Here is a 27,624-nt window from a genome sequence, read left to right on the forward strand (position 1 = left end):
TGCCGGCTGGGCTTAAACCACGACAAGGTATAAGAGATGTAATTGCCTATCAAAATAAAAATTGATGTGAAATTATATTTCATGTGAAAAGCAGCATGTGTTTGTTCTACTGTATGTTATACATTCAAAATATATCCTAGACTATTTTTTTTGCCATATTCACAAAAAAACCCAATCTTGCAACTGTTTTAGTGAGAAAAAATAATTTATTTATTTAAATTGTTTTATTGGCATTTATACCACTGAAATTGTTTGATAGATAATTAGAAGTAATTGTTACAGCAGGCTGTACTAGTAGGTGTAGAAATATTTGCTCATCATTAAAGGTATGAAAATATCAGAGATTGCAAAGTACAAGCAGGTAGTGTGAATTACTTTCATCATCCTCTATTGAATTAGAAGTGATAAATAGTTAATAAAACAATGAAAAGCAATTTTATGGAAAAAAAAAATTCCTCCTAGATTTCTGATTTTTATGTGACATTTCTGCATACCGCAGTATGATGGATCATGGGTTAATTGTTCAGGTTGTGTTATGTCATTTCATCTGTGGTGCTGCATGATATGGTGGAGCATAATCTAACCTAACATAGTACAATGCAGTGAATGATCACAAAGATCACACAGACTGTTCAGTGGACTTTTTTCTACTGAAAATTGCCTGAATGAAATGTTTAGTAGTTTATGCTTTGTTGATGAAGAACTTGCTGCTGCCAGTGGCTTTTGCCTCTAGGCACATTCATGGGGTCCTTAGCCTACATCAGGTTTATTTTTGTTCTTCAAGCCTTTTGGGAACTGATATTGTGCAATAGTAACTGAGTGCAATAAGAGATCAATGTTTGCCTGAAAGCCTGTTAGTACAGCTTTCTCATGGAAGCTCCTGTTTATTATTTGCCATTTGGAATATAAAAGGTAGCTGAAGCATTCATTACAGAGGCTTTGCATAAAGCATACAAAAAATTTAACAGCAGTGGAAGTAGAGAACTAAAGGGTACTCTGAAAACATGTATTGCTTTGCATAATTAATATTCCTCCCTATCAAGATTGTAGGTCAACACCAGCTAAAAGTTCAGATTTCTTTCATTTCTTAAAAGGGGCCTATAAGAAAGATGGGGAGAGACTTTTTAGCAGGGCCTGTTGTGATAGGATGAGGGGTAACGGTTATAATCTAAGAGAGGGGAGATTCAGGCCAGACGTGAGGAAAAAATTCTTCACAATGAGGGTGGTAAAACACTGGCACAGGTTGCCCAGGGCGGTGGTGGGTGCACCACCCTGGAGACATTCAGGGCCAGTCTGGATGTGGTTCTGAGCAACCCGATCTAGCTGAAGATGTCCCTGCTCACTGCAAAGGGGTTGAACTAGGTGTCCTTTGAAGGTCCTTGCCAACTATGATTCTATGATTCTATAATTCTATGATTCTTTCTGATGGAAATGAACTATTCCCAGAAATAAACTGAAAGTTTAATTAAAACTAGGGTTTTTTCTGAACTCCAGATCTTTGGGTAACTGGACGCTGAAACAAGAAGTGTAGTTTGGTAAGCTTCCCTCTTAACAGTTGTTCTTCTCATAGGGTTCCAGTAGCATGATCCTGGTGATCAATTAGAGCAGCATGGGTGAGAGTGATGGTTATTGGATATGGGATAATGAAGATTGTCCTGTTGCCTCCTGTGTTTGAAAAACTTGGTTCCCCATGTTCCCAGACTTACTTTGCAGAGCCAAGCAAAAATGAAATGTGATGCCTTCAGTTTTATTTTTGGGTTTTGTTTTGAGGGCTGTATCCTGCCAGGTCTTCTCTTTTCATCTGTAGGAAGGTTTTGGGATGTTGTGTCAAAAACTGCATCTGCCCTGGACATAAAGTCTGCAGACATAGATTCTGAAAAAATATGTATGCATGGGTGTTTTAACATTGAAACACCACTTCCATTTCAAAGTTTCTCCCTTAGGGTGAAAAAAAATCTTGGTAGAGCTATATAGCTGTTTATGGGAGTCCAGAAATTAATACAGTTTCTAGGTTAGTTTTATGTTTCTGCTTCCTGCTTCACTGGAACTGTCCCATATGAAGCCTTCTCCAACTGTTTTTCTTTAGCCAGTGTTTTCTGCATGAGGTAGTTATACTACATTTGGAAAAGAAATCAAGTTCACATTCTAGTGTTAGTACCATTTTAATTCTAGTTTCATGCATGGCAGATTGCCTTACAGAGCCAAGTTTAATGTGTTTCTAATTAAAAAAAACCTGAAGTAGTATGATGCTACCTCACAATGTTGTCAAATTGCTCATCTTATTTTCACAGCTCACCATGTTAAAACTGGGACCTGTGAAGTGGTGGCACTCCACAGATGTTGCAATAAGAACAAGATAGAAGAAAGATCACAGACGGTGAAGTGCTCCTGCTTCCCTGGGCAGGTAGCAGGTACCACCCGGGCAGCTCCTTCTTGTGTTGATGGTGCGACTATTTCTATTGCTCCCTTTTGCTTCGTGTTCCTAGAGGGTTTGGCTGGCTTAATTTCATCAATGAGAACCACTCCATTGCAGTTAACTATTTACAATAAGAGTAGGAAAGCTGCTGCATTTTGAAGGGCATGCCCAAGGTGAATGAGAAAATGGGAAAAATTAATTATTTGCTATTACTCTGAAGCAAATTATTGGATGCCAGTGAAAGAGACCTCTTGAGAAGCTAAATTTGGTCTAACTGAGTGTGCCCTAGGAGTTGTATGAAATTCACTTAATTAAAAGTGTTTATGCAAATCTATATGAGCATATAGTTTTCATGTGTTGCAGTCTACATTTTATTTATATATTTATTTTTATTATACAGGAACAAACAAGTGAACAAACAGAACACAGTTCTGGATGGTTTTTAGTCTTTTTAGACCAACACTATTTTTCCTATTCACAGTGCAATATTAATGTTTTACTTAACAAATCTGGCATAGGCTCATATGTTTTATTTGGGAAAATACTAGCTGATTTTTATCACTCATTACATGATATCTTTACTGTTGATGTGTTGCTGGCTGTCAGAGAAGCTGTAAATACATCATCATTGGGGAATAATTCTAATAAGGTTATGCTAGACTATATAGTAGATCAGGCAAAATACAGTAACTCAGAAGAAGAGATTGTACTTTGAATCATCTGAACAAATAAAAATGAGGGCTTTGAAATTAGTTCCTGAACTGCAGTAAATTAGAAAGAGAAACATAGTAAAGAGATTGACTTGAAAGCACATAGCACCTTGTGCAAACTGAGACCTAATTTCTTATGAAGATTCTGACCTGGCTGAAAATCACAAGCTAGCTGTTAGTCAATATATTTCTAACATTTTCCTGGAAAATAAATGTTGCTGCACAATGACATTAAGGTGTTCATTTCAACAACATGCAAATGTGTTTGTTTTCCTTTCTTGTAGCTTCAATAGTGGAGCAGAAATGGTGGTGCCACATGCAACCATGTCTTGAAGGGGAGGAATGTAAAGTTCTTCCAGATCGTAAGGGATGGAGCTGTTCCTCTGGGAATAAAGTGAAAACAACTAGGGTAGGTATGATACCAACCTGACATGTTACCAACAAGTTAAAAAAAAAAGTGCGCAGGAAATTTGGTGCACATAGAAGACATGAGTTGAGAAGAATAAAGAAGTGTGGGAAGAGTCATACTGGGATTGGACTTCCTGGTCCTGCACACTTTTCTCAGCCTACTTTGCAATTGCTTTAACATGGTAAGCAGTGTGCCAGACCTTCTCAGGTAAGCAGAGGAGATAGTAGAGTTGACTCCTTCAACTACCAGTGATGATCAAATGTATTATAATATGATATGTATTTATCTTTGAAACCAGTTGTACAAAGTCTATACACCTTGCTAAGCTCTTCATTCACAGGGTAGCAAACAAGCGCATTTTTATCAATAACATGGATTTACCATGTTTCTACATAGAAGCTGCTGAGTATGGTAAGTATTGGGTACATCACTACAGTATGATCTTCTGCTTCTTTCTGTCTTGTATGACCGGGATTTACTAAAAAATTTTGGCAGTTCCTTTTTCCATTTGACACTTTTTATATTATTGGTTCAAAACTACATTAACAGAAATACATGTAACATTCATCATATACAATGCCTGAAAACAAAATAAAAGTGCTGTCATCTCTGCTTTTTAGTGTCTAAGAGAAACATGAGAATAACAAATTCTTCAGATAACCATTAAGCACTCAAACTTCCTAAAACTACAGTGTTGTATCTCTATAGAGTCAGCACAGTTCTTCATCAACATGAAACAGATTAAAATGCACTCTGAAGACACACACGTTTGTGTAACCATGAACACCTACACCCCATCATACATACTGATGATTGACTTTGCTTGTAAGTATTTAGTAATTGTTTGCAGTGTCAGGCCATAATTGGCTAGTGTGGTATTTACTCTATACAGGTGTTTATGTCTCCGTGTCATTTTATTGCAATCTTCTTTGCACTAAATTTCTCGTACATTTTAGTTGTAGTGAAATGTAGTATGTGCTGAATAAATTGTATTCCTTCCATTCCACAGAGAGCTCTACATGTCTCATTTTCTGTATGTATAAGTCTTTAAAGCATTTTGACATTCTTTGAAGGAAGGATACTTCCTGAGTGTTTGAGATACATTTCCACTCCTGAATCGTTTCTCAGATATATTTCTTCTGAAGCTAACCTTGCTTGAATGCTGCCCACACTTAACTTTGTACATGCCAATGCAAATCTGATTATATGCATGTAAAATGTGTGTGCATGTATAATATAAACAAAAAGAACTGGATAGAACTTAAAAATAGTTATAGAAATAGAAAAAAACACAAGTGTGTGCTTTGAAATTTTTCCTGGCTAGTATTACATGGCACTATTACTGTTAAAGAATGTGTACCATTTTATACATACTGTGGGTATTTGACAAGCAGTAAGTAAAAACTTGGGTCTGGATTACATTTGCATAGGAAAAAAAGAGGTCACAAACGGAGGAAATATCAGTTAGAATCGCCTTGAGGAGATTTATTCCTAACATTTTGTCAGAAGATAGTTTCTTCTGCATTGGTCAAGGTTACGAAGTTCTGTCCACTGTGAGGATGTGAGTAATCTACAGAAACCCAAGGCTCTTGTTCTCAAGGGCTTACGCCTCTGTTGCAGACTGGTCTGGCTTTTTTCAGGAGTTGGACTTTTCTTGTCCTCCATGGATGGCAACAATCCTCAGGACTCGTTTCATGCATCTTCAGGAGTGATGCTATGAAAAAGCCAGACCTTTTTCTGTTGGCCATCATACACACTGATTCAGTACAATGGCTACCATAACATGCTTGCAGACCTACCACCACTAAAAGGAAAAAAAAATTTCCTCTTAAAACCTCCAGTATTTGTCCTGCCTTCTAGTTTGTCCAGATCCTGCATGTTGTGCCTTTCTTTGTTCATTTCCCACACAGCTGCAAAGCTGTTTTGAGACTACAGCAAACTGGAATTCAAATTTCTGACTAAAAGTTGGTCTAACCTATTGAAACCAGGTGGCAGGTGAATGAAGGTATCTGTCTTTCCAGATGTTTTTCCAGATTTTAATAGTCTTAATTCTGATGTCCAGAAAAATCTAGATTGCTGTGGAAATGTAAGTGCTTCTTTCTTAAGAGAATAGCATATTATCAAAAAGCAAGTAGTTTTCCCTAACATGTAGTAACTACAATATTTTTGTAGCTCCTCTTTCTGCTCCCATAAGTCTATATAAATAAAAGGAAAAACTCTAAAGTGCTCTGTGGTTTCGAAACCACTTTTTTGAGAAAAATGAAAAGAACTGCACCAAGAGTCAGTATTAAGAAGTAATGAATAATAAGTGTCTGATTGTCAAATGAAATAACCCATATGTGATTATCATGTATAATATAAAAGCATAAAGAAACAAAGGGAACTGAACAGCTTGGGTGATGTTAGTATATTGCAGAAGAGCCTTGCAAAGAATTTTCTGAAAGGTCTAAAAAAAGTCTGTATTTGCCTCCAAGCATTTTCTATAAGTTTTCATCCTTCATGTGCAGAAAAAGGTAACCCAATTAACTGCTGAAGTACTATCCTGTCTTCTACAGGATACCAAGTTAAAAAGCAGCACCTGCATTTCCACATCTTGAGCTGTTATTAGTTAAGCACTATGTTAGAGCTAAAACCAGTGGCGGTACGAGATATTTTGCTTGTCTGCCTCTGTTAGCATATTTAATCACACTATTGTAAAAAATAATGATACTAAATTCTGAATATCTATGGTATCAGTCACTAAGCAAAAAGACCAAGTGAATAATGAGAGAAAACAAATTGATTTTTAAAAATGTGGTCTGCTTGATGTTTTGCACTTTGTTCAGATATGGGGATCTAATAAGGTAATACATGAATAATGAATTAGAAATAGCATGAATGTTAAGAAAACCCAGGTGGAAATTACTTACCATCAGAATGAAAACCCAAATATTACGGAAAGATTAAAGTGTTTTTCCTAATCTGTCTGCATATTAGTGAGCGAGGGCTGACATTAGGAGTTACCATGGAAAAGGAATAAATATGGGAGGTTAAGTGTGAGTAAGCCAAGTACTGAGTTAATTTTTGCTGCTTTAGAATTGACTATTTTGAGTCTATGTAGCCTGCAGGAGGGAGTAGGAAAAAAAAGGCAATGATAATTTAACTAAAACAGAAATTTTTTTTACTTCATATAAAGAAATGCATGTTTGTGTTCCTGAGCATTATACCACAGCAAAAGAGGATGTTCAGGAACACATTAGGAGAATTATGAAATGATTATGTGCATAGGTGAGATTTACAAGGCACATTGTGGCATTTCTCTCCAGACTGAGAAACTGTGAGAGGGAGCAATTGAATATTTTTCTATATGGTTGGGAGCAATATTTTAATAAACATAAAAATTTGATCATGATGCCCTATTTAAATAATGACAAAAATGTTTAAAAAGGGGGGAAAATACAAAGAATATTATTTTTTTAACTTTGAAAATATTTTTTCTTCTTACAGCCTTTTTCTATATAATTATTTTCATTGAAAAAGTAGTCTTGGCTGTGTTTCCTTTCCTTTTTGCAAAATGGGGAAAATGTCTGTTTAAACCAGAGGAATTTTCCCATCAGCTGAAAACTAGAAAATATAGCAGCATTACATATAAAATTGACAATGACATTAAAAAAATGCTAAGCCTTTGTATTAAACAAAGGAGCCCTTTACAAAGGCTAGAAGACAACATTTTGCAGTCAGATAAGAGCTGAGGAGAAAGAATTTCATATTTATCTCAGTTATGGTATGTATTCCATGCAGGAGGTCTCTGGATAGGGGTTTTTCAAGGTCAGATCCGAACTCCAGGCTTTCCTTGTAATAGAGGCTGTCTTTGAATAAAAGCACCAGAAGCTGCATGTGACCTGCCTGAAAGTGCATACTGCAATGTCTCTGGGGATCCATGTCCTCCAGGCATCCATCCTGGGACTAGCTTGGAGCATGTCATGGCTCCTGGGCAGGCTATAAACTTGTGTCTTTTCTATAGAAACTAAATTATAGGAACACAGGTAAAGTGGTGCATCCTGGGTCTCATCTTGAGATCCTGGAGCTGTGACATGACTGAAAAAGTGCACACTGGAGTGGGGAAGTGTCCCTCAGCTAATATTTTATGAACATGTGGAGAAATATGCATTGATATTTTTCATATGAAACAGAATAGAGTAGAATAGGACAGAACAGATCATTTCAGTTGAAAACCTAACACAATCATCTAGTTCAATTGCCTGACCAGTTCAGGGCTGACCAAGTTAAAGTATATTAATAAGGGCATTGTCCAAATGCCTCTTAAACACTGTCAGGCTTGGGGCATTGACCAGCTTTCTAGGAAGCCTGTTCCAGTGTTTGACAACCCTCTTGGTAAGGAGGTGCTTCCTAATGTCTAATCTAAACCTTCCCTGGTGCAGCTTTGAACCGTTGCAGTAATGAAATAATACCCTGTCCTTAAGCTTTTAGTTTGATTTGGTAGAACTGCTTGTGGAACAGAGCATAGTTTAATATGAAGTACTATTTACAATATGTGGAGTGGAATTTACTGGAGTTTGCATGGGTTAGAACTCTTCCAGGGTGAGGTGAGTAGCCTGAGATCTAGGGTATCTTTTTAGGATGGGAGAGAATTGTTCTATTTCAGAAGGCTATTAACTTTGTCCTAAGATAAATCAGATTAATTATCTTCTGGAGGTGCTTATGTCTCTCTCATAACTCTAAAAGAAAACTGTGATGATTAGCTTAGTGCCTAACATTGAGGTACTTAGTGTTGAATAGGAAGATGCTGGTTTGGATAGAATGTTGAATAGGAAAATACTCTCTATGATGTGGTCTTCAGTGGAAAGACAAGCAAAAAAGCCCCTTCATTCTTTGTCAGTTTCAGAAGCTTTGGACTGTGGTGACTATCAAATGCAATATAAGAGAATATTCAAAAATACTCATGTTCTGAAGATGCACAGCTATGAGCTATGAAGACAACATAGTCTTCATGAGTCTATGAAGACAACATACATCATAGTATGAGTCATACTATGATAAGCAACATATCCAGTATCTATTATTCATAAAAAATTGGCAGCCAGTATATGTCCTCTAGAACTGTCTTGTTGGTATGATGCTAATAATAATACTTATATTAATAATATAAAAGAACCAGAACCATCAGGTGTAATGCATAACAGATATTGATTATTAACCTTTGAAAATCTCTAGAAGGTGAAAGTGAACAACATTTTCCTCTGAACAAGTGAAAGCTTTTTTTTCTGATGGGTCATAAAGGACCATCTTTTGAAAATGAGCATCCGGCTCCTGGAATAGCTGAACACCCACACTTTTATGAGGGGCAGAAGCAACTGTGATTGTCACTCTGAAAACTGGCTATTATTTTTAATATGTGGGGAAAAGCACACTGCAGAACAGAAAGAAATCGATATCTAATATATTACTATGTAGCTATATGCCAAACCAATATTAGAAATAGAGTACTGGGGAAAAAACTAATAAAAAATAAAAAATCAAAATAAATATTACAAGGACAGAGAGAAATAAAAGAGAAATATTACCGGGCCAAAAATAAATCCATATTGAGTATATTTATCTACATTCCAAATCCAAATCTGCTTTCCAAATCAATACCAGAGATAGACAACTAGCGTGAAAAGAACAGAAATATTGCCAGGATGGAGAGAAATCTATACTGAGAGTGTTTATCTACATTCCAAAACAATATTGGAAAGAGCCTGAAGTCAGATATTTGTAATATTCCATTTAATCTAATTTTGCATTATGCATCCAGAGTTTAAAAGAAACTAAAAATTGAATAACATCTTTGGAAGAGGAGAAAGCATACCATCCAAACACACCAACTGGCTGCACATGGAGCCAAATGGCGTTTAGTATGTGCATTCCACTACTCTGAATCAATGCAGTTCTGTTGCTATCCATAAATACTGCTTGCATTTTTACACTACCTACTCTTTCTCACTTGCAGATGCTGGATTGTTTCTAAATTAATTATGGCTGCTTAAAGGAGAGGCAATAATTTATTTATGTTTTAATTTATAAAATACACTGTTCCTAGCCTTTCCAGTACAAGGAATGAGCTCTGTTAGCTACCTTTACATAGTAATGCTTTGAAGTGGGCTGCTGAGGTTCTCAGTATTGGGAGGCAGCATTAGCGGTGACTCAACTAGTACCAGTGCTGTCATAACTACTGCTCAAGTAAGACAACATAATACAAGAGAGTTAAAATGTGTCCCTGGATATGAGAAGAAAATGGCATTTTTCTTGTAACCGAGCCTGACATCAGTGTAAGCAATGCAGCTACGTTAGTTGTTGATCTGTGCTTCTCCGCATGAGCGATGGATGTGTAGTCTCTTTAAGCATCAGCAGAACAAATGGAACAGGTATTACTGTTTTTTCTGCCAAGGTTGAAAAGAAATATTGCCACTGTGGTAGTCTCTTCACTCACATATTCATTCCTCTTCCTCCTGCAAGCTTTTAAACCAGCAGTAGTAATGATACATGATTAGAAAAAGCAGAAATTCATCATATAAATATGATATTTATGACATTGTATAATTGTACAGTACAACCTATTGTACGTAGGTTATTCTAGGATAGGCCAGACGTATGGTAGTTGTGGTCAATCAGTGCTAATAAGGCAACGTATTTCTCACGTGGCATTATTTTCACTGTAAAACTGCTACTAACTTCCATCACATGAATGAAATGCCTTTTGCTTTGACACTGTGAGACATGAAATCTTACAGGATAAATCAATGATCTGCCATGTGTCAATAGTAAATAACGATAAGAAGTGCTTCTCCTAACATTATTTAAGGGGCTGTATGAATAAATTAAGAAACAACCTCACTATACAACTGCTCTATTCCCCTGCCTCACTTCAGAGCCTCTGTCTGTAGACTCCTCACCTTCTACCTTAATTTCAGATAAAGATTTATAGGAATAATACACATGTATACAGTAACTAGCAATACCTTGTGGTTCATAAAAAGAATGTGATGGCAATATAAATAAGTACATAGACTGTAGCAAAATACTAACCATGGAAAAGAGAGATTGCACTTGTGGCAGCCTCTGTGTTGCTATGGCATCTCTTTCCATGCCTTTGGCTAATCTCTCACTAGGAGAAATTTGCAGCTGTCTCAGCATGTTTCTCATTGCTAACTCACAAACGACTGTATCTTTCTGTCATTAAAATAGCCATAAGTGTTATGTACACATATCCCTAAAAACACATACAAGTTTCAGGGGGCAAGTGAGTTGGTAATAGAAATAGGACGGCATTTTCTGGGGTCAAATTAGCTTTTTTATGTTAGTCATTAATTACTGTTTTGATCTAGCATCACACTTCTGTCATATTGAAGCTCTGTATTTTTTGTAAGGCACCTGCACTCTAATCTTCTGGGACGTTTGGACATTTTGCTAAAAAATGTTAGCAGTTCAGCCAACACATGTTACAAGGAATCATCAGTATTCAGGGCTATGCAATTCGCTGATTATCTTAAAAATAGCTGCTGTATGTCAAATTTACTTCTTTAATGTGAAGTTGGTGAGCCCAGTTCTATCCTATGAAAAGGTTCCTGTTGTAAATCTACATTTGACAAAAGTTCAGACCTATAGCTTGACGATGATCATTTGTAGGTCACAGAAATATAGACAAATCATACTCCTTTCCCCAAAGAATGTACTTAAAAATAGCTACAAAACACAAGTTACAGTGAAAAGGATTGAAGGAGTGTGATGTGAAATGTTATAAGCAAAGTCATAGTCTAAAAGGTCAGTAAAACTTGTTGGGCAAGTGAAGATAATCCAGACATTCACCACCCAAGACATCTTCAGTCTCAGATTTTGTTTGGTTCTGTTCTGACTTTGGGTCCTATGGATACTGATATTAAGAACTGAAAGTGAGGAACATCAAAATTGTTGTGGTTTAAGCCCAGCTGGTAATTCAGCACCACACAGTCATTCAATCAACTTTCTCCTTCTCCCCTCCAGGCAGGAGGGGGAGGATAATCGAAAGAATGTAAACCCCTTGGGTTGAGATAAGAACAGTTTAGTAATTAAAGTACAGTATACTACTACTACCACTACTAATAATAATGATAAGGGAAATAACAAGGGGACAGAATATAAAACTAAAAGGGGGAAGGAAATAAAAAACCCAATAAACACAAGTGATGCACATTTAAATTGCTCACCACCTGCTGACTGATATCCAGCCCAACCCGAGCAGCAATTGGTCTCTTTTGGGTAACTCCCCTCATACTAGGCATGACGTGCTGTGGTATGGAATACCCCTTTGGCTAGTTTGGATCATGTGGCCTGTCTCTGCTTCCTCCCCGCTTCTTGTGCCCCATCTCACTGGCAGAGCATGAGACTGAAAAGTCCTTGATCAGGGTAAGCAATACCGATCAACAGCTAAAACACTGGTGTGTTATCAGCAGTATTCTCAGACTAAAGCCAAAACACAGCACTGCAGCAGCTACTAGGAAGGATTAAAAATAACTGGTGCAGCTGAAACCAGGACAAAAAGAGAGACTGCATTAAAGGTACTATGCATAGGTACAGCTCTTTTGGAAATTGGGAGCCTGTTAATGCAGTACTTGAAAAAAAATTTCTAAAAGCAGAATAGTATTTTATTTTTTTATTAGCAGCTTTTGCCTAGAAGGTTTGCAATTTTTCATTATTTTTTTTCCCCCTGCTGCATCTCTTTGTGTATACACTGAATCTTGTCTCTAGTTATACAGAAGGGTTACTCTTAATTTTTTTGTGAGTAGACACACTGTACAAATCATGAGAAATGAAGTATTTTGCAATCCCTTCATCATACTCACAGAGTGTTAGTAATATATGATGTGGTTTATACATTTTTATGAGGGAACAGTTTTTCTTAAGGTAAGACTGCAGCTAGCATCCATTGTAAAGCATCATTTTAGCTTCTGCAGAATCTGAAAACTGACAGAATTACTCCGAAATCAAAGGAAAATAATTTTGCAATGTTTAAAGAAAAATGCAAATGGATTTTGGTTGCATGTCATTAATTAACTAATCAGTGATTTTTGCAAGCATCACTTTCTTCCACACGGGAATCCTCCACTCTGTGAGATCAGCCAAGAGGTTTTCTGCCTTTGTCCCAAAAGACTCAACTTGTGATTTATTTTTCTTTCTTTTCTTTTCCCCCCAATTGGTCCTTTGCTGGCACATTTGAGCTATTGACCTCATGCCTGAAGAATAATTTTCTGCCTCTGTGATGGAAAATGAGAATGAGTTTTGAAGGCTATATGTAAATTACTTGTTTTCTCCACTTCTCCACAAAGTGGCAAAGACCTGATACTAAAATCAAAGACTTTTCCACTCTCATTTGCAGCTCCATTCTGCCAGTCTCCTTGCCCTTTCACAGCTGTGCAAGAAGAGCTCTGAATATCTAGAAGTGGGTTTTAGATTTCCTAGAAAATCTGTCAGCTTCTACTACCTACCCCACAAGTTACCATATAGGAAGATGATATTCAAATGCCAGTTTTGTGTGAGTCATGCTGCCATGCTCTAAAACTACTGTTTCTTCTGTGTCTCACCCTCCTTTGCAGTCTGCAAGGGCTTCTTAGGATCATTTATGCAAGTCAGAAATAGTACATTTCAGCTCAGAGGGACTGGAGTGTTCGGAAACCTTACATTACCTACTACTTAAATAGCTGCAGGCATAGCTCTTGCTTCTTTCCCTGAGTATTTGGCACAGGCTTCACAAACTGTGTATCACTGCTTAGTTGCAGCACTCATATGCAGAAAAGTGCAACCCAGCTCTTCAAAAGGTAGTACTTTCAATTCTCCAAAGTCCCATAGTTTCCTTGAAGTATTTCCTTACTCATCAGGACTGTTTATAGAAAACCTCAGAATTACCGTCCTGTCACAGCACTGCTTTCTGCCCTCTAACAGGGACGGAAGGAAATGGATAATGATCAATATCAAGCAGAGAAAGTCAGTCATACAGAGCACTATGCACAGTCACCATTGGAGGAATGAACAACTCTCAAATATCTGAGATTACTCAGATATTCCCTTGCAGAGCAAAGTGAGCATTGTTGTAAATCTTACTTACTTCTCTGTAAGACTAATGAAGATAGTCCTGTCCTATCTGAGAACTGGTCAAAATAAAGAAAAAATGTATTTCAAGCAAGAATAAGTGGAAGACTGATGTCTAGGACTAAATTAAAAAACAAAAGGATCAACATAAAATTAATTTCCGTAAGAATTTCCAGGTTGTTAATTTTTTTTTATAGCTTGTAGTTTACTCCTTCCACCTTGGTGAACACCAGATTAATTTTAAGAAATACACTACTGCTTTGTATGGAAAAAGGCTCCAACTTCATATCTTCTATACAATGGACTTCGAGCTCTCTTCTACTGCATTATTAGCATACACAGATGATTTCTTCTCAGATCTTACAGTCTTGACTATCATTAATCCCCTTCCAGATCTGCAGTAAGAAATAGCACAGAGCTCTGAAGTGGAGATTCTGAGGGAAGCTACAAAATATGCAATTCACCGTGATGTATTTGTGTGGTGTGACCTGTAGAATTACGTTGGCAAGACCTCTAAAACCAGAAGTGAAACCAAGTGTGTCTCCAGTTTAAAGATGGATATGATCTCAAGGAAACAATGGATTGTGTCTATCAACATGTATCTACAAACTCAGCAGTGACAGAAGGTCTGAGAATTTTAATGGAGCTGCTTATTTTAAGAGGTCCAGACCTGCTTTGCCTCTTCACGTTCAAGAATGCCAGAAAATATTACTGATACCAACCAGCTCATTCTTCATCTTTAATTTAAGCCTTGTGGCTCAGGAACATGTCTTTGCCAGAAAAAGAACAAAAGACTACCTCTGCTTGTGCAAAATGCACAGAGTACTTTTTGTTCTAAAATTCTGGGATCCCTCTGTCCTACCTCTTTGCCATCTCTCCAGAGTTGGTAAAACAGGAGCATAGTAAATTTATACTCTTCAAGGCATAGTTCTAATTCCAGTTGTTAAAATTATTGTTCAACATTTTCAGAATATGAAAAAGTAACAGGAGACTTTCACTTAGAATGCAACTTGGCAAATTTGAAGCTGACTACTTGCAAAGCAAATTTTTTTTGGAGGGCTATTAAAGAAATTTCCAGAGTCCTTTTTCTCTCTTGACCTTAAAGCAAATCATTAGTATTCACATTGCCAAAATTTGAAGGTAACAACTGACAACCTCTTCACAACCTTTTGGTCTTCCCTTCATTACTTGAGATATTGGAGTATCAGTGTCTAATTGTGATTAGTTACTCCAGTTCATTCGTACTTGCCTTGTCTTGGTTCACATGCTAGTCAGAAGATAATGAGAAGATGAGTATGAAGACAACTGGCCAGGTCCTTTAAGGAAGACAAATTAAACTGAATACCAAAGCACATTCTTCATTAGATTTCTAGAGTTCATTTTCCCCTTTGACAAGATACATCTTTTCTGTGTACTCTGAGGTTCAAAAGCAGTATGAAGATGATCCCCAGTACAGAAGAGTTATAAGAAATTGTAACTTTCACCTGGAAATTTCTATAATACTCAAGCAAGAAGACATTTATAATCCATTCAGGAATGATGCCAATAGCATGCATCAGTTTATCATGAGGTCATGGCAAATGCAAGTGCAAAACAGCAGAGCTATGATTTTCTGGAATTAACACCAGTTTGTTATGCTATGTTCTTTCAAGAATGCTACAAGAGCTTGTGACCCTTACGTGTAAAAACTGCAAGAGAATGACAGTGAAATTTCATCGTCTGCATGCAAGTTGATATGCTATCTGTTTTGTGTTCCATTTATCTACTTATTAAATTGACAGTACTGGTTGCTTTTTTCCCTTCTTCATCTCTGAGGACCAAGATGACTACAACTGTTAGTTGGGAGTCAGCAACCATAATCTTGACTGCTTCTTAGTGATCCAGACTTTATGTATTTTTTTCTAGGCAAAGAGAAATCCTTCTAATTGTTCATCTATGACAGCTTTTACATGAAAAGCCCTCGAATCTTCCTTTTTCCAATTCTATTAAGACTTCAGAGAGGGTGACAGGGATTTTTCTGAAATCCTCCAAATCTGCCAGCTTTCTTCAGTTTCTTATCTGTATTAGAGTGCTGGCGTGATGGGTACTTATACTGGAGAAAGTTAAAATTAAATTCCCATAAAATAATTTTATATTCTCTGAATGAGTACCCACTACTCTGTCAGCACCCCCAACTTTGGCTAAAATTTTTCCAAGCCTGAGAAAGTCTTTTCTTCATGTGGAGATTCTAAATGGATGCAAAGAGAGAGGAAAATGATCAAAGGGTTCCAAATCGATAACTGATTCATTGGTTTTAAACATTTTTTTTTCCTGCCTGGATATTGCTCTGCTGTTTTCTAACTTGTTTTTTAGTTGTCTTATATTCCCTCAGCTGTGGCAGTATTCCTGGAGCCAAATGTGAGTGCACTACCTCAAAATGCCAGCAGTGGAAGCTGGTAAGCAAGTGGGGGAAAATCACCAGAGGAATCACTGAAGCTTGGGACAAAGGCAGAAAACACATCAGTACTGCACTAACAGAGCAGCAGGTACCCTCATAGAGAAGATAAAATTACAGGTAAGGAAAAAATTTACATTTCTGTTTTGGTCTCATCCAAATGGCTTCTTACTCTCCAGTCAAAATCCCAGAAAAAGTAACACACCATAAACATCTGAAGAAGAAAAAGATAGCAAATGTAATGAATTTAGAGTACTTGATTTTTTTTAGTGAGCATAATTTGACGTTCAGTCTTGCCAAATTTCTGGGGAAAACATTAAAAATGGAAATCCATTGTATCTATTTGGCAATTTAAAACCTCAGCCTAGTTTTAAAACAAGGCTTGGGGATTTTTGGTTGGTTGGTTTTTTTTAGCTTTTACATTGTTAGGACATTGAACACAGAAAGCTGCTTGCTACAGGTTTTGCTTTCCAGTCAAGGGCAACAGTAGGCTTTTCTTTATATAAGTGAGGTCAGATAAAGCCAAAGGCAGAACGACTGTATTTCCATCCCTCCTTCTCCATTTGCGTTCTTACAGTTGGAAGGGTAGCATAACTCTTTATTATGCTTCAGTTTCCTCATCTGTAAAAAGGAAGGAGGTTGTTTTTATTTCCCACTTAAGATGACTAGATGGAATAAGTGGTGTAAAAGAGAAGAAGATTTCATTTATTTAATTAATTGTCTTGCAGTCTTTTATGCCGCCATGCTGCAGTCCCACTATGGAGTTGTGATCACCACAAAAACCTCAAGAGGATATATCCTTGTCTGAATTGCTACAGTTATTATCTGTTACAGAAAGTAAAATAAGGTTTATCATTGTCTTCTTTTAATATAAAACTGTTGTCTGCAAATGAAAAATTTTGTTGTTAAAACAATTCTACCATAAACTTAATTTCCCCTCTGTGTTACAGAACCATTGAGAAAGTTTAGTTATGTGCATTGTAGTGGCATTACCTTTTAGAAGAGAGTAATAATGAAGTCCATTCAAAAGACTGATGCATTAGATTTATCTTTGGCATAACTTATATGTCATCATCACATATACACTGTGATTATTGTCCCAGTGAGTTGTATCAATTTATTTTGTAAATTATAAAGTTCAAGGAAATAGGAATACAGAGCCATATAAACTCGCTTCATAGTATTTAAGTATGTAGAGATTTTATTAAAACTACAAGTTATCAAAGTTATGAGTTTAATCTTGTTATGTATATTTCTAATGATGTGAAGCATGCCATTTAAGTTAAAAAACCTAAAGGAAAAGGAAAAGAAAAATAGTAATCTTTTTGTAAGCATTATTTAAATAAATTAGGTGATCTCTTGAGGTGCTGTGCAGCCCTTTTTGAAAGCAATCATTATCATCAGGTCCAAAACCAACCTCAAATGTCTAGATAACAAATTAGCTGTCTAAATTGAATCTTGTCTTTTGAAATGTGTCATCTGTTACTTTATGATTTTTCCTGTAACCTGTTAACCATAGAAATAACTGTAAGTAGAGTCTCAAAATGCTTACTTTTTTTCAAACTTTAAACTTTCTTGTGGTTTTGGTTGGTTTGTTGTTTTTTGTTTAATATTTTTATCTTTAAACACATATGGGAAGAACACACTCAAACCTTTCATTTGTAAGGAATTGTATTCTGACTTCATGGCTCTTTTCTATACCACAGGTCTATCCATGGACTTGTTTTCAAAGAACTTTTTAATTACTGTTTTATCATAGTTAAAGATTACTGCTATACTTGCAAAAAAGGGTGCTATCTATCAGTTTCTATTGCTTTTTGCTGAAAAATCAATGAGTTTGAATTTGACTATGTTTAAACCTTTTCCTTTGGGGTTAGTGTTACTGCTTGAGGGTGTTTTTGAGACCATGCGCTTTTGCTAAGAAAAGTTGCTCTGATTCTGAAATATGTTTTTTCCTGTCATTTTGTACTTTTCCTCATAAGTTAAATAAAACTCCATCTATCCCAGTTTTGTTTTCTGTAACTAATTCCATAACAGTGTAGTACTTGACATGTGTTTGTTTCTTAGGCAAACGTGTAAAATTCCTCGAGTCCAAATGGAGACGTAGACAAAGGAGGTTTCTGCTGTGCCTGATGACAATTTTTGTTTTTTTCCACACACACAAAATATTCTGGCTCCATGTTGGAGCACTAGTTGTGATGAATCCTAGTCTTGGTCGGATTCTAAGGGACAGAACGTTCGTTGAGGAATAAAGAATCAGACCACTCCAGAAAATGTGTTCCAGCCCTGGTTTATTACTCACAGAGCAGCAGGTGTGTACCAATACAGGTTTACACAGTACTAACAGGAATTGTTGTACCTTACTTTTCACTGTAGTTGCTTAGTTTGCTGGAGATGCCCAGGAATCGTGGCTTATTTGGGAAGAGCTTCAGGAGGGTGGTTGGAGAGACTGCACCATTCTCCTAAGCAGCCTCGGTCTGTCAGTCACATGCTTCTGGGAGCCTTACTCTCCCTTCAAAAGTAGATCCAGTTGATGAACTTAAGTGACTCACTGTCATAGGAAAGCAACAGATGCTTTGGAGAAGAGAACAGCACTTAGAAGGAAGTATGTCTTGGTGCATTGAGTTAGGTGTCGCTTTGCAAGTTGAAAGCTCAGCATCCCATAGGGGATTACTGAAAATTCAAAAGAAGCTGAGAAGGGGGTATTTCCACTATATTCCTAAGATTGCTAGGTGTTGAGTAATCTTAAAACCATGTTTCAGATAAAGAACTGCCATTTTCAGGAACGTATGCCATGCTCTAAAGAACTTTTCCTTTGCCTATTTTCCAGTCCTAATTTTATTTGGAGCAAGTGGAAAACTCAATTTACATGTGAAAGGTTTCCAAAGCCTTTTAATTTTAATTAAAATTTTTAACTGATTATCAATGTCTTCACTTTATAACCAAAAATCTTCTGCTGAAATCATTAAGAGCAGTGAGGAAGCAAGAAATGCAGGATTATACTTTAAATGGCATTGTGTGAAATGAGTTTTCAACATGTTTGTTTCTTTTAATGGAAGTTCCTAAGCACAAGAATTTTCACAAATGCAATTCTGATTAGTCACAGTGTAAGAAAAGTATGAAAGAATTAAAAACTTAATTCTTGTGGTTATCAAAGACATGGGAAACATTTGAAACATTTAAGTGTAGTGGGAAATGTTCTGTTTAATTAATAAAATGAGGTAGATGTTTACCAAAGGGTAGACCTGAGGATCTAGAATTGTAATTGCTCCATTACAGGCATGGGAACATATTTAGACTAATGCTTTTTATACTGTAGTGCCAAAAATAAAGTTAAGGCAAAAATGTAAAGCTCTCGAATCTTGATATCAAAAGCTAGGTAGTGAAAAAGTTTTATGAGCAGAAATGAAACATTTGGAGACTTGAAAAAATTTCTATCAATATGTAACCTTCTTGAAGATAAATGAATCCCTACAGTTTTCATTAAATATCTGTTTTCCAAATTACTGACAAATGACTCAAATTTTGCCTTTTGTTATTAGCCCAAGTCAAATAGTGGTCTGTGATACTGAAACAAGGGCCTTTTTCCTAATTCACGGTTTTCTGCTGCAGTTACTTTATCAAGCATACCCTTGAATCACCTTAACATTTTTCCTACTTTTGAAAAGGTTTATTGTGCCCCCATAAACTTACTTATCCAGCATGTTTATGGTATTCTATGATTCTAACTAAATGCCATATTCACCCAAATCCGTACATATCTACTGCGAGGTGCGTATGCATATAGGAGCCCTCTTGGAAAAAAAGCTCGTTAACAGGTCTTCTGTTCAGTTTTCCCATTTCTTTAGAAAATGAATTAGAATTCTCAAGCTTTGAGGAAATTCTGAGCCTGACCTCCGTTAATATTTGCAAAGTACTTTTGTTTATCACTGGTACAAGCTAATATTAATAGATCAGAAGCACCTTCCAAGCTTACAAGTTGAACTGTTTCAGTGAATAAACATGCACAAGTGGCAGTGCAAACTGTTATTTGCTTTTGTAAGCCACATATGAATGATAGTGCATGGCAAAACACATGGTCTGGATTTTGAAGTTCCAGGAAATAGTGTGCTTCCATCTGTTCAAAAGATTCATTTCCAACCTTGACCTCATTTGCAGAGAGCATAAGTGGAAAAAATGCATTGGCAGATGTTTGTTTCTGGTTGTATGGGCCCTTCTGTTTCTGCATTGTAATATTCATATTAGGTATTCAATACCGAAACGAAGTTATTTATATCATGGAAAATACAACTGATACAGCCTTCTTCAAGTCCATTCCTTGTTAGGAAAGGTTTGCTAAAAAAAACAAACACAAACCAAAATTGTTGACTGTGTTTTATTGATTTTTTTTTGTAGTCTGTTTATGTTCAATATAAGAAATAATATAAAAATAAGGATATGAAATGGATGGAAATGTATACTGCATACAACTAAGGGCTGTCTTGGTACGAGATCTCTATTTCATCTCAGTGTCTTGAAGGACAATCCATAGCTAGGCATTTCTTCAAGCCATTTCTTATGCCTCTTTCGTCAAACATTTATTTAAGGGATTCTTGTGACATTGTCTGTATTTAGCTTATCTCATGATGGTCATTAAATGCGTTTGTGAGATCCTTTTTATTTTTTCTAGAAATACCCATGCCATTTTTGTTTCCCGCAGGCTTTTAACATTGTACAGAAGAATGGTAGGGGTGACAAGATAGCTGTTCTTTGTCTCATGAAATTCCACTCAGCTCAGGGTTTGCTAAAAAAAAAAAAAAGATAGCATGATGATTCTTGAGTATGCTTAGATGACGCTCAGGCTGTGACATCACACACAGTACTGTACAGTAGATGGAATGGTTCTAAAGTGAAAAGAAAATCTCCAGTATTAAGGTCTTTCTGTTTCTTTGGGGAAAACCTGGAACAAAGGGTCCATCATACTGCTGAATTATCTGTGGAAGGAAGAGACACTGTCTTAAAAATTTGCCCTTTTTTTATTTGCATTGCTACATAGTCCTGACAACATTATAATAGGCTTCCTTCCCCACTAAGTTCTGTTGTTTACTGTGCACAATAGAAAAGAGACAGAATTGAAGTTGCAAGAGAGGCAAGTAGCTAACTTTCAAGTGCTTGACTTGGCAAACTCAAGAGTCTGTTTTTAATATGGATTTTGTGTATGGTTTACGATAAACACAGAAAAAAGTTGAAAGAGCTGCCATTCAGAAAATCGTGATGTACAAAATTGTGTTACGAAATGTTCTGGTACACACTTATTTTAATATACAATATATTGCTACCTGTTTTCTTCTTACGATAGTAAATACTAATTGCTTATGTGCCTCATTTGCATGTATAAACTATTCTGTAGTTAGGAAATAAATAGCGATAGATTTTTTTCTCTGAAGAACAGAAGATTTGTACTATACCTGTGATCCTGTAATTTTCATGCATAGGTGCCTGAAAGTAGGGAAAAGTACTTTACTGTTCAGGGAATATTCACTTAGCCATTCTTTATGTCCTGTAGTCTTGAGTTTCCTCCCTTCCTCTTCTAAGGCAGAAGGAAATCTTGAGTAAAAGTATCAGGCTGGATTTTTCTTGGGAATCCATTCTTAGAAAAGAGATGGTATCATCTGCTCTATTCATCAGCTGTAGGGATTTCACAAGTGAGGACATTTTTCACCCATTGTCAGCAGCACTGGTATGGAGGTTGCCCAGAGCTGGTAGCTTTTCTAATGTGCTGCCTTTGAGGTCTTTCCATCTCTGGTCCGTTCTGGGTTGCCCTGGCAAAAATGTTCTACCCAAAGACTGAACCTGTTTCAAACATCTAGTGAACAGAAGAAATGTGGAAAACTTAGTTGCATTTAATTATATATTGTTGTTTTAAAATAAAACAAGTGAGTTCACATACAATTACAGACAATTTACAGCAGCCACTCACTAATTTAAATTAAAAAGTCTGCAGCTGCTGTGTAATTATACTTTAATTGCATACGTAGTGCAAGAAAGTGAAGAGAGTCTAATGCATTGTATTTATCATATAACAACCATGTGAAAAAATACACTAGCGTAAAGGGAGTAATTATGTTCCAAGAATGAACAAATTAATTCAAATTGACACCTAGGATACTAAAGGTTTTATGTCCTTTTTTTTCATTTGTATTGTTAAACAGCAACAAAGTTAATTTTCCATACATATTAATTATTAACTGAAAAATTGATTAGACTTGATTTGCACCCATTCAGTGTGTTACTGTTCTCTTAGGACTGTAAAGATCAGACACATACATCAGTCCCCCTTTTCCTATAAAGACCTTTGGCACAGTACCTTGCTTCCCAGCCACTCAAGTCAAATAGCTTTTGCTATATCCAAAATTAAGCATTTCTGGGAATACAGATGCTACATATTAGCTAAAATTTCATTGCTTCTTTATGAAACTGCCTTTAGCATCTTAGAGATCTATTCTTTGCCTAATGTGTATGTATATGACTTCCATTTATGTTAATATCTGGTCTGTGCTTGTGCATAACATAACAAGTATTACCTTCTTAGAGGCAAACGTGGACCACTGTGTGTGTTACTCAGAGTAGCATTGTATGACCTGGAAGTTAAGAGAACAAAAGAAAAGAAAAAGAAAAAAAGAAAGAAAAAAATCAAAAAAGAAAAAGAGGGCAGGCAGAATAATGAAAATTCTGGCAGGGGAAAGCAGTTAAAAACTCCAGTCATAAAAACTGGGAACATGCAGCTTGACTTTCTGTGCAGTCTGTATAAGCAAAATGACCTTTGTATATGATTGGCCACCTGTTACAGAGCAGACATTTGAATGGATGTCTGGGTTTTTTTCTTCTTTATATCACCTATTTAGTCTATGTAACAGTGTATGTTGCTTTTATAGGGATATTTTCACCACACAGATGTAGAGCTGGGGGTGGGGGGGAAGTGGAGCAGGTAGGCCTGCAGATTATGATTTTACTGAGTCTTTTTGTGACTGAAAAAGCACATTTGCACTTCCAAGCAGCCATATAACTGAGAAGTCATGTATGTGTGAAAATACTGGTTTTTTGCTAGCTGCAGTTTATCACCTTAGCCTATGCAATGGCAGAACTGGATGTAATAGAAATAATAAATCACAGAATGGTTGAGGTTGGAAGGAACTTCTGGAAGTCCACCCCCCTGCTCAAGCAGAGCTGTCTAAAACCGGTTGCCCAGGACTGTGTCCAGATGGCTTTTGAATATCTCCGAGGAAGGGGGCTCTACAACCTCCCTTGACAACATGTTACAGTGCTGTGTCACCCTCACAGTAAAAAAGTGTTTCCTGAGAGGAAACTCTCTCTTTCAGTTTGTGCTCATTGCCTCTCGTCCGGTCACTGGACACCGGCTGAAAAGACCCTGACTCCATCTTCTTTGCACCTCCCTTCAGGTATTTGTACACGTTGCTGAGATCCCCCCTGAGACTCCTCTTCTGCAGGCTGAACAGTTCCAGCTGTCTCAGCCTTTCCTCATGTGAAGGGCTCCGGTCCTTTATTTGTTTTACTGGTGCTTTACTGGACTCTCTCCAGTAGCTCTATGTTTCCCTTGTTCTGGGGAGCCCAGACTGGACACACGACTGCAGATGTGGCATCACCAGCACTGAGCAAAGGTGAAGGACCACCTCCCTTGATCTGCTGAAGATACATTGTATAATACAGACTGGGATACCATTAACCTTCTTTGTTGTGAGGCAGATTGCTGGGTCATGGTCAACTTGGTTTCTCAGAAGTCAGCTGGCACCCTCTCTTATTAATAGCAAATATCTACTCTGTGGGTATGTAGGCAAAATTGAGAATTCAGCTGAATTCCAGTGACCATGCCTTTCCACTTATGCCTCTGAGGAAACTGTTCTCTGATTCTGCTTTGGTTTTGATCTACTCTGGAAAAGTAAGAAGATTTGACCCTGCATCTATATGGCCTCTTTGGGAGTCTCACACCTTTGATCTCTCTTCAGTGTGCTTTGCATCAGTTGATTTACCACAGGTTTTTTATGTATATATCTATCTATGTACATCTTGCTCTCAAGTGAAGCTAATAAAAATCCATCTGCAGATAGGATCAGAAGATGTGTAGTTTCCATTATATAGCTCAGTGGCACTTGGGTCCATGAGTAGAATTCTAGCTTGTTACAAGTAAGCAAGATATAAATAATAAGATGCTGTGTCAGCTGTTTGAGCTTTGGTGCAGGGCATAGAAATATCTTGCCGGATTTTTACATTAATTTTTCATAATTTTTTCAAGCAATCTTCCACTGTAGAAGAGGCTATGTGAGGCTGTTTCCAACAGCAGGAACAAAACAAAACAAGAGCAGTGTAATAAAGAAAACCATGTTTCATAAAAATCACAAAACACAATTTTATTATTGTCTTCTTAAGTACAGTTCCTAGAATCAACTTGGTGAAGGCAAACCAAAGTTATGAGCTCCTTGAACAGTCCTTTTAATATTCTGCTCTATGTTCATGCTCTGCAGAGCCAACAAGAGCTGTATGCAGTATTCAGTTTTGCTGAAGGCAAAAGAATGTTTCATCATTAAGGAGCATGACCCTTCTCTCTGTGAAGAAAATGAAAACCATAAGCCCCTTGACGTCATAAAGTGTTATTGTGACCATTCCAGTGGGTTGCTCCTCAGCATTTGGGATGTTGACTCCTGACACAATTTGGTACTAAAATGTATCGACTAACACAGCAGAAATAGTCCTCAGTTATGTTATTTTTTTTAAATGGTAGAATTTTTTTCTTTTAATATTTAAAATCCAAATCAGACACAAGGAAAGTTCAGTTACTCTGAAATGCTTTGTCTCCCACTCTTTCTCTGTGGTCCTTCCGTTCCACTCTTGTTTCATGTTAGGTTGGGTGAAACCACTCTAGTGAACTCCTAGGTAGTTATTTTATACCTTGTGAATAGCAGGATATCTCTCTCTTGTTCAGGCATGCATGTTTCTCCACTAAGTGCTTATTGCTTGCTAGGATGCATTTAGCCCTTAACAGGATGTTGCCTTTTCCAACCTGAACAATTCTATGATTCTGTGACTATGTTTTAAAGTAGCATGCAAAGAATGTAAGAACCCATCTCCACTATCAGTCACTGTTATACACAATGGCTAACATTTTAAAAGCATAGCTGCTACCATACAGAAGTTCTAACATTGAAAAAGATTAATGGAATACAGTTTTTCTCCTTAAAACCAGTGCTTTTGACATTCATGGGTTGGTAATTTGTGACCTTCAGATTTTTTTTATCATATTTTTAAACAATATCACATTTCAGTTTTATCTTGTCAAGTCCAATTCCAGAAAAGCACTTAAAGACAGAATTTATGTTGGGGAGCAATCCCATATAATACCACTGGGAATTATTCATTTGTTTAAAAACAATTGAAAGAGCTTTGCTGGACACAGATCTTGTGTTTCAGTCTCAGTTTCCAGTACTTTGGAAGTAGATTCTGTATGTACAGTTTTGATTTTCTGATTTTCTTTTTCTTTACAGGTAACCCGATAGCTAAAGACAAATCAAGTCAGTCTCAAGGCTGATAACATTAAATACAACACACAGGAATTTCATTCCTCCAGGCAATCCTTGAAGTGAAATTTTATGCTGCTGGGGTGTATCCTTCAGAATCAATTGTTTCAATGAGAACCTGGCTTGTAATCAGCAACAGCCTTGAGATCAAAACTACTGGGAAGTTATTTTGAACTTCTGTGTCACAAAGATTTCAACTGATTGAACTGTGTACACTTGTAAAATTGCACTTGCTGAGGAATTTGCAGCTGTAATCACAAGAGTTGATATTTAAAATGTGCAGAAAACCAGCAATCTTCTGGATTCTCCATTCCAGACCAGTGGCTTTGCATCTTGATGAAGTCAACCTCCAAAATGTATTGGTTCCTTCTCTCTAAAATGATCCCTGGTCCACATTGAGATCGCTGATGGGACTGCACACTGCTTTAATGAAATTTCTGTTGCAGAAATTGTCCTCTGGCATGGCACAGTTTTAGGCATTTTTATTTGTATTCTAATCTTGGAGCTCTCAAAGTTACATATTTCAACATCTTGAAGTTGCTTTTGTTATAGGAATGGAAATATATATCCATTGTTAATAATTATTGTTGATAAGTAATAGTTATCTGAATACATCAGTCATATTAGAATGTATAGTCAGGTTGACATGTTTCCCTAAGGCTAACCAACTACCGCAGCTCTTCAGTGATTAAAAAAGTAGTGGTCAAAACTCAATTACCAGTTCCATTATAAGGCATTTTGTAACTTTAAAATATACATTTCCAGTTAGTTTGAAGGAGATGAGTGTTCCTGATATGTACTTTACTTTCCCAACCTTTAATTCATTGAAATTCATGGTAAGCATTCAATGACAGTATTTCATCCCTTTTTATAAAGGTAGGCAGGGATGTAAATGGGTTTTGCAATTATGAAATTGGATGGTAATCATTCAGAATTTTGGGAGTGTTTTTTATTAAAAAATAAAATCTCTTGCTTGAACCTAAGTACTGTTGGATGCTTATGTAGATGTCTGCTCAGTCTGTTTGCTATAAAGGAAAAAAGTCCTAGTGCCCTCTGAGATTTACAGTTTGTGGGTATTTTGCTTGCTTACAGTCATCCAATTCAGATCTGATCCTTGCCAAAACCACATTTACTTTTGTTATTTTTGTTTCAGTAGCAATTTTTGAACTTAGTGATGTGCTGTTACATGAAAAAAATCCTCAATATTTAAAGGCCTTAAGCATCTATGAGCTTTTTTCTAGGTTATTACAGAATGTATAATTTTATACTCCATTTAATGTATATTGTACCATCTGTAATGTTGATACAAAAGAAATTTGGCAATTCCATCTAGTGACACTGCATAAGCATGCTGACTGGAGAGGGTGAGGGAGTTCTGACTGTATGCTTTGGTGCATTGAAACGAAAACCAGGGACACTTAATGGTAGTCAAAAATATACAGGGTGAGCTTATTTAGAAGTCCTGTGTGGTTACCAGACTCTCAGAAAAAGAGGGAAATGATTTTATCATCACAAGCCATTGACATGGCTAGGTAGTTATATATTAAGTTCCATGATGGATGAACACCCTGGAGTGCTCTGCCTATCACAGTAGCTCCTGCTGTTCCAAAACCATTTCATTACCTCTGCTGTATTATTGCACAGGAGAGCTTAAATAAAATAAATGACTGTTGGGAATAAAATTGAGAAGTATATTCTATCATTCTGCTGAGAAATAATAAAAAATTTTGGCAGGAAAAGATATTCTTTTCTGATTAAAATTTAATTGGGATAAACTAGCAGCAACTAGGTATCTCAGTATTTTAGGATGGATTAATACTGTATGGATTTGTGCTAACAGGTGCAGGGCAGAAGGCAGATTCTTAAAGAGATTGTCTGGGACAGTGCAAAGTAAATGTGCTGTTTTGTAAAATCTGAATATAGCCTCTCTTTGGTCAAAAACTACATCATGCTTCTCAATATTTATTTTCTTTGTTTCTTTG

The 27,624-nt window shown here is 36.6% G+C and overlaps 1 protein-coding gene across 1 annotated transcript; it reads left to right on the top strand.

Moving 5' to 3' along the window:
• Positions 1 to 2,291: 2,291 nt before the first annotated feature.
• On the top strand, positions 2,292 to 25,988 carry LOC104401386 (protein FAM19A2; the record flags this gene model as incomplete). Its single annotated transcript, XM_010012475.1, has 4 exons — positions 2,292 to 2,444; positions 3,411 to 3,535; positions 18,141 to 18,385; positions 25,610 to 25,988. Coding segments are annotated over 3 exons (290 nt in total), but the record flags the coding sequence as incomplete, so codon positions are not given.
• Positions 25,989 to 27,624: the final 1,636 nt, after the last annotated feature.

This window comes from Nestor notabilis, unplaced genomic scaffold, assembly GCF_000696875.1.
Source record: "Nestor notabilis isolate BGI_N333 unplaced genomic scaffold, ASM69687v1 scaffold5194, whole genome shotgun sequence".
In the NCBI taxonomy this organism is placed as follows: Eukaryota; Metazoa; Chordata; class Aves; order Psittaciformes; family Psittacidae; genus Nestor; species Nestor notabilis.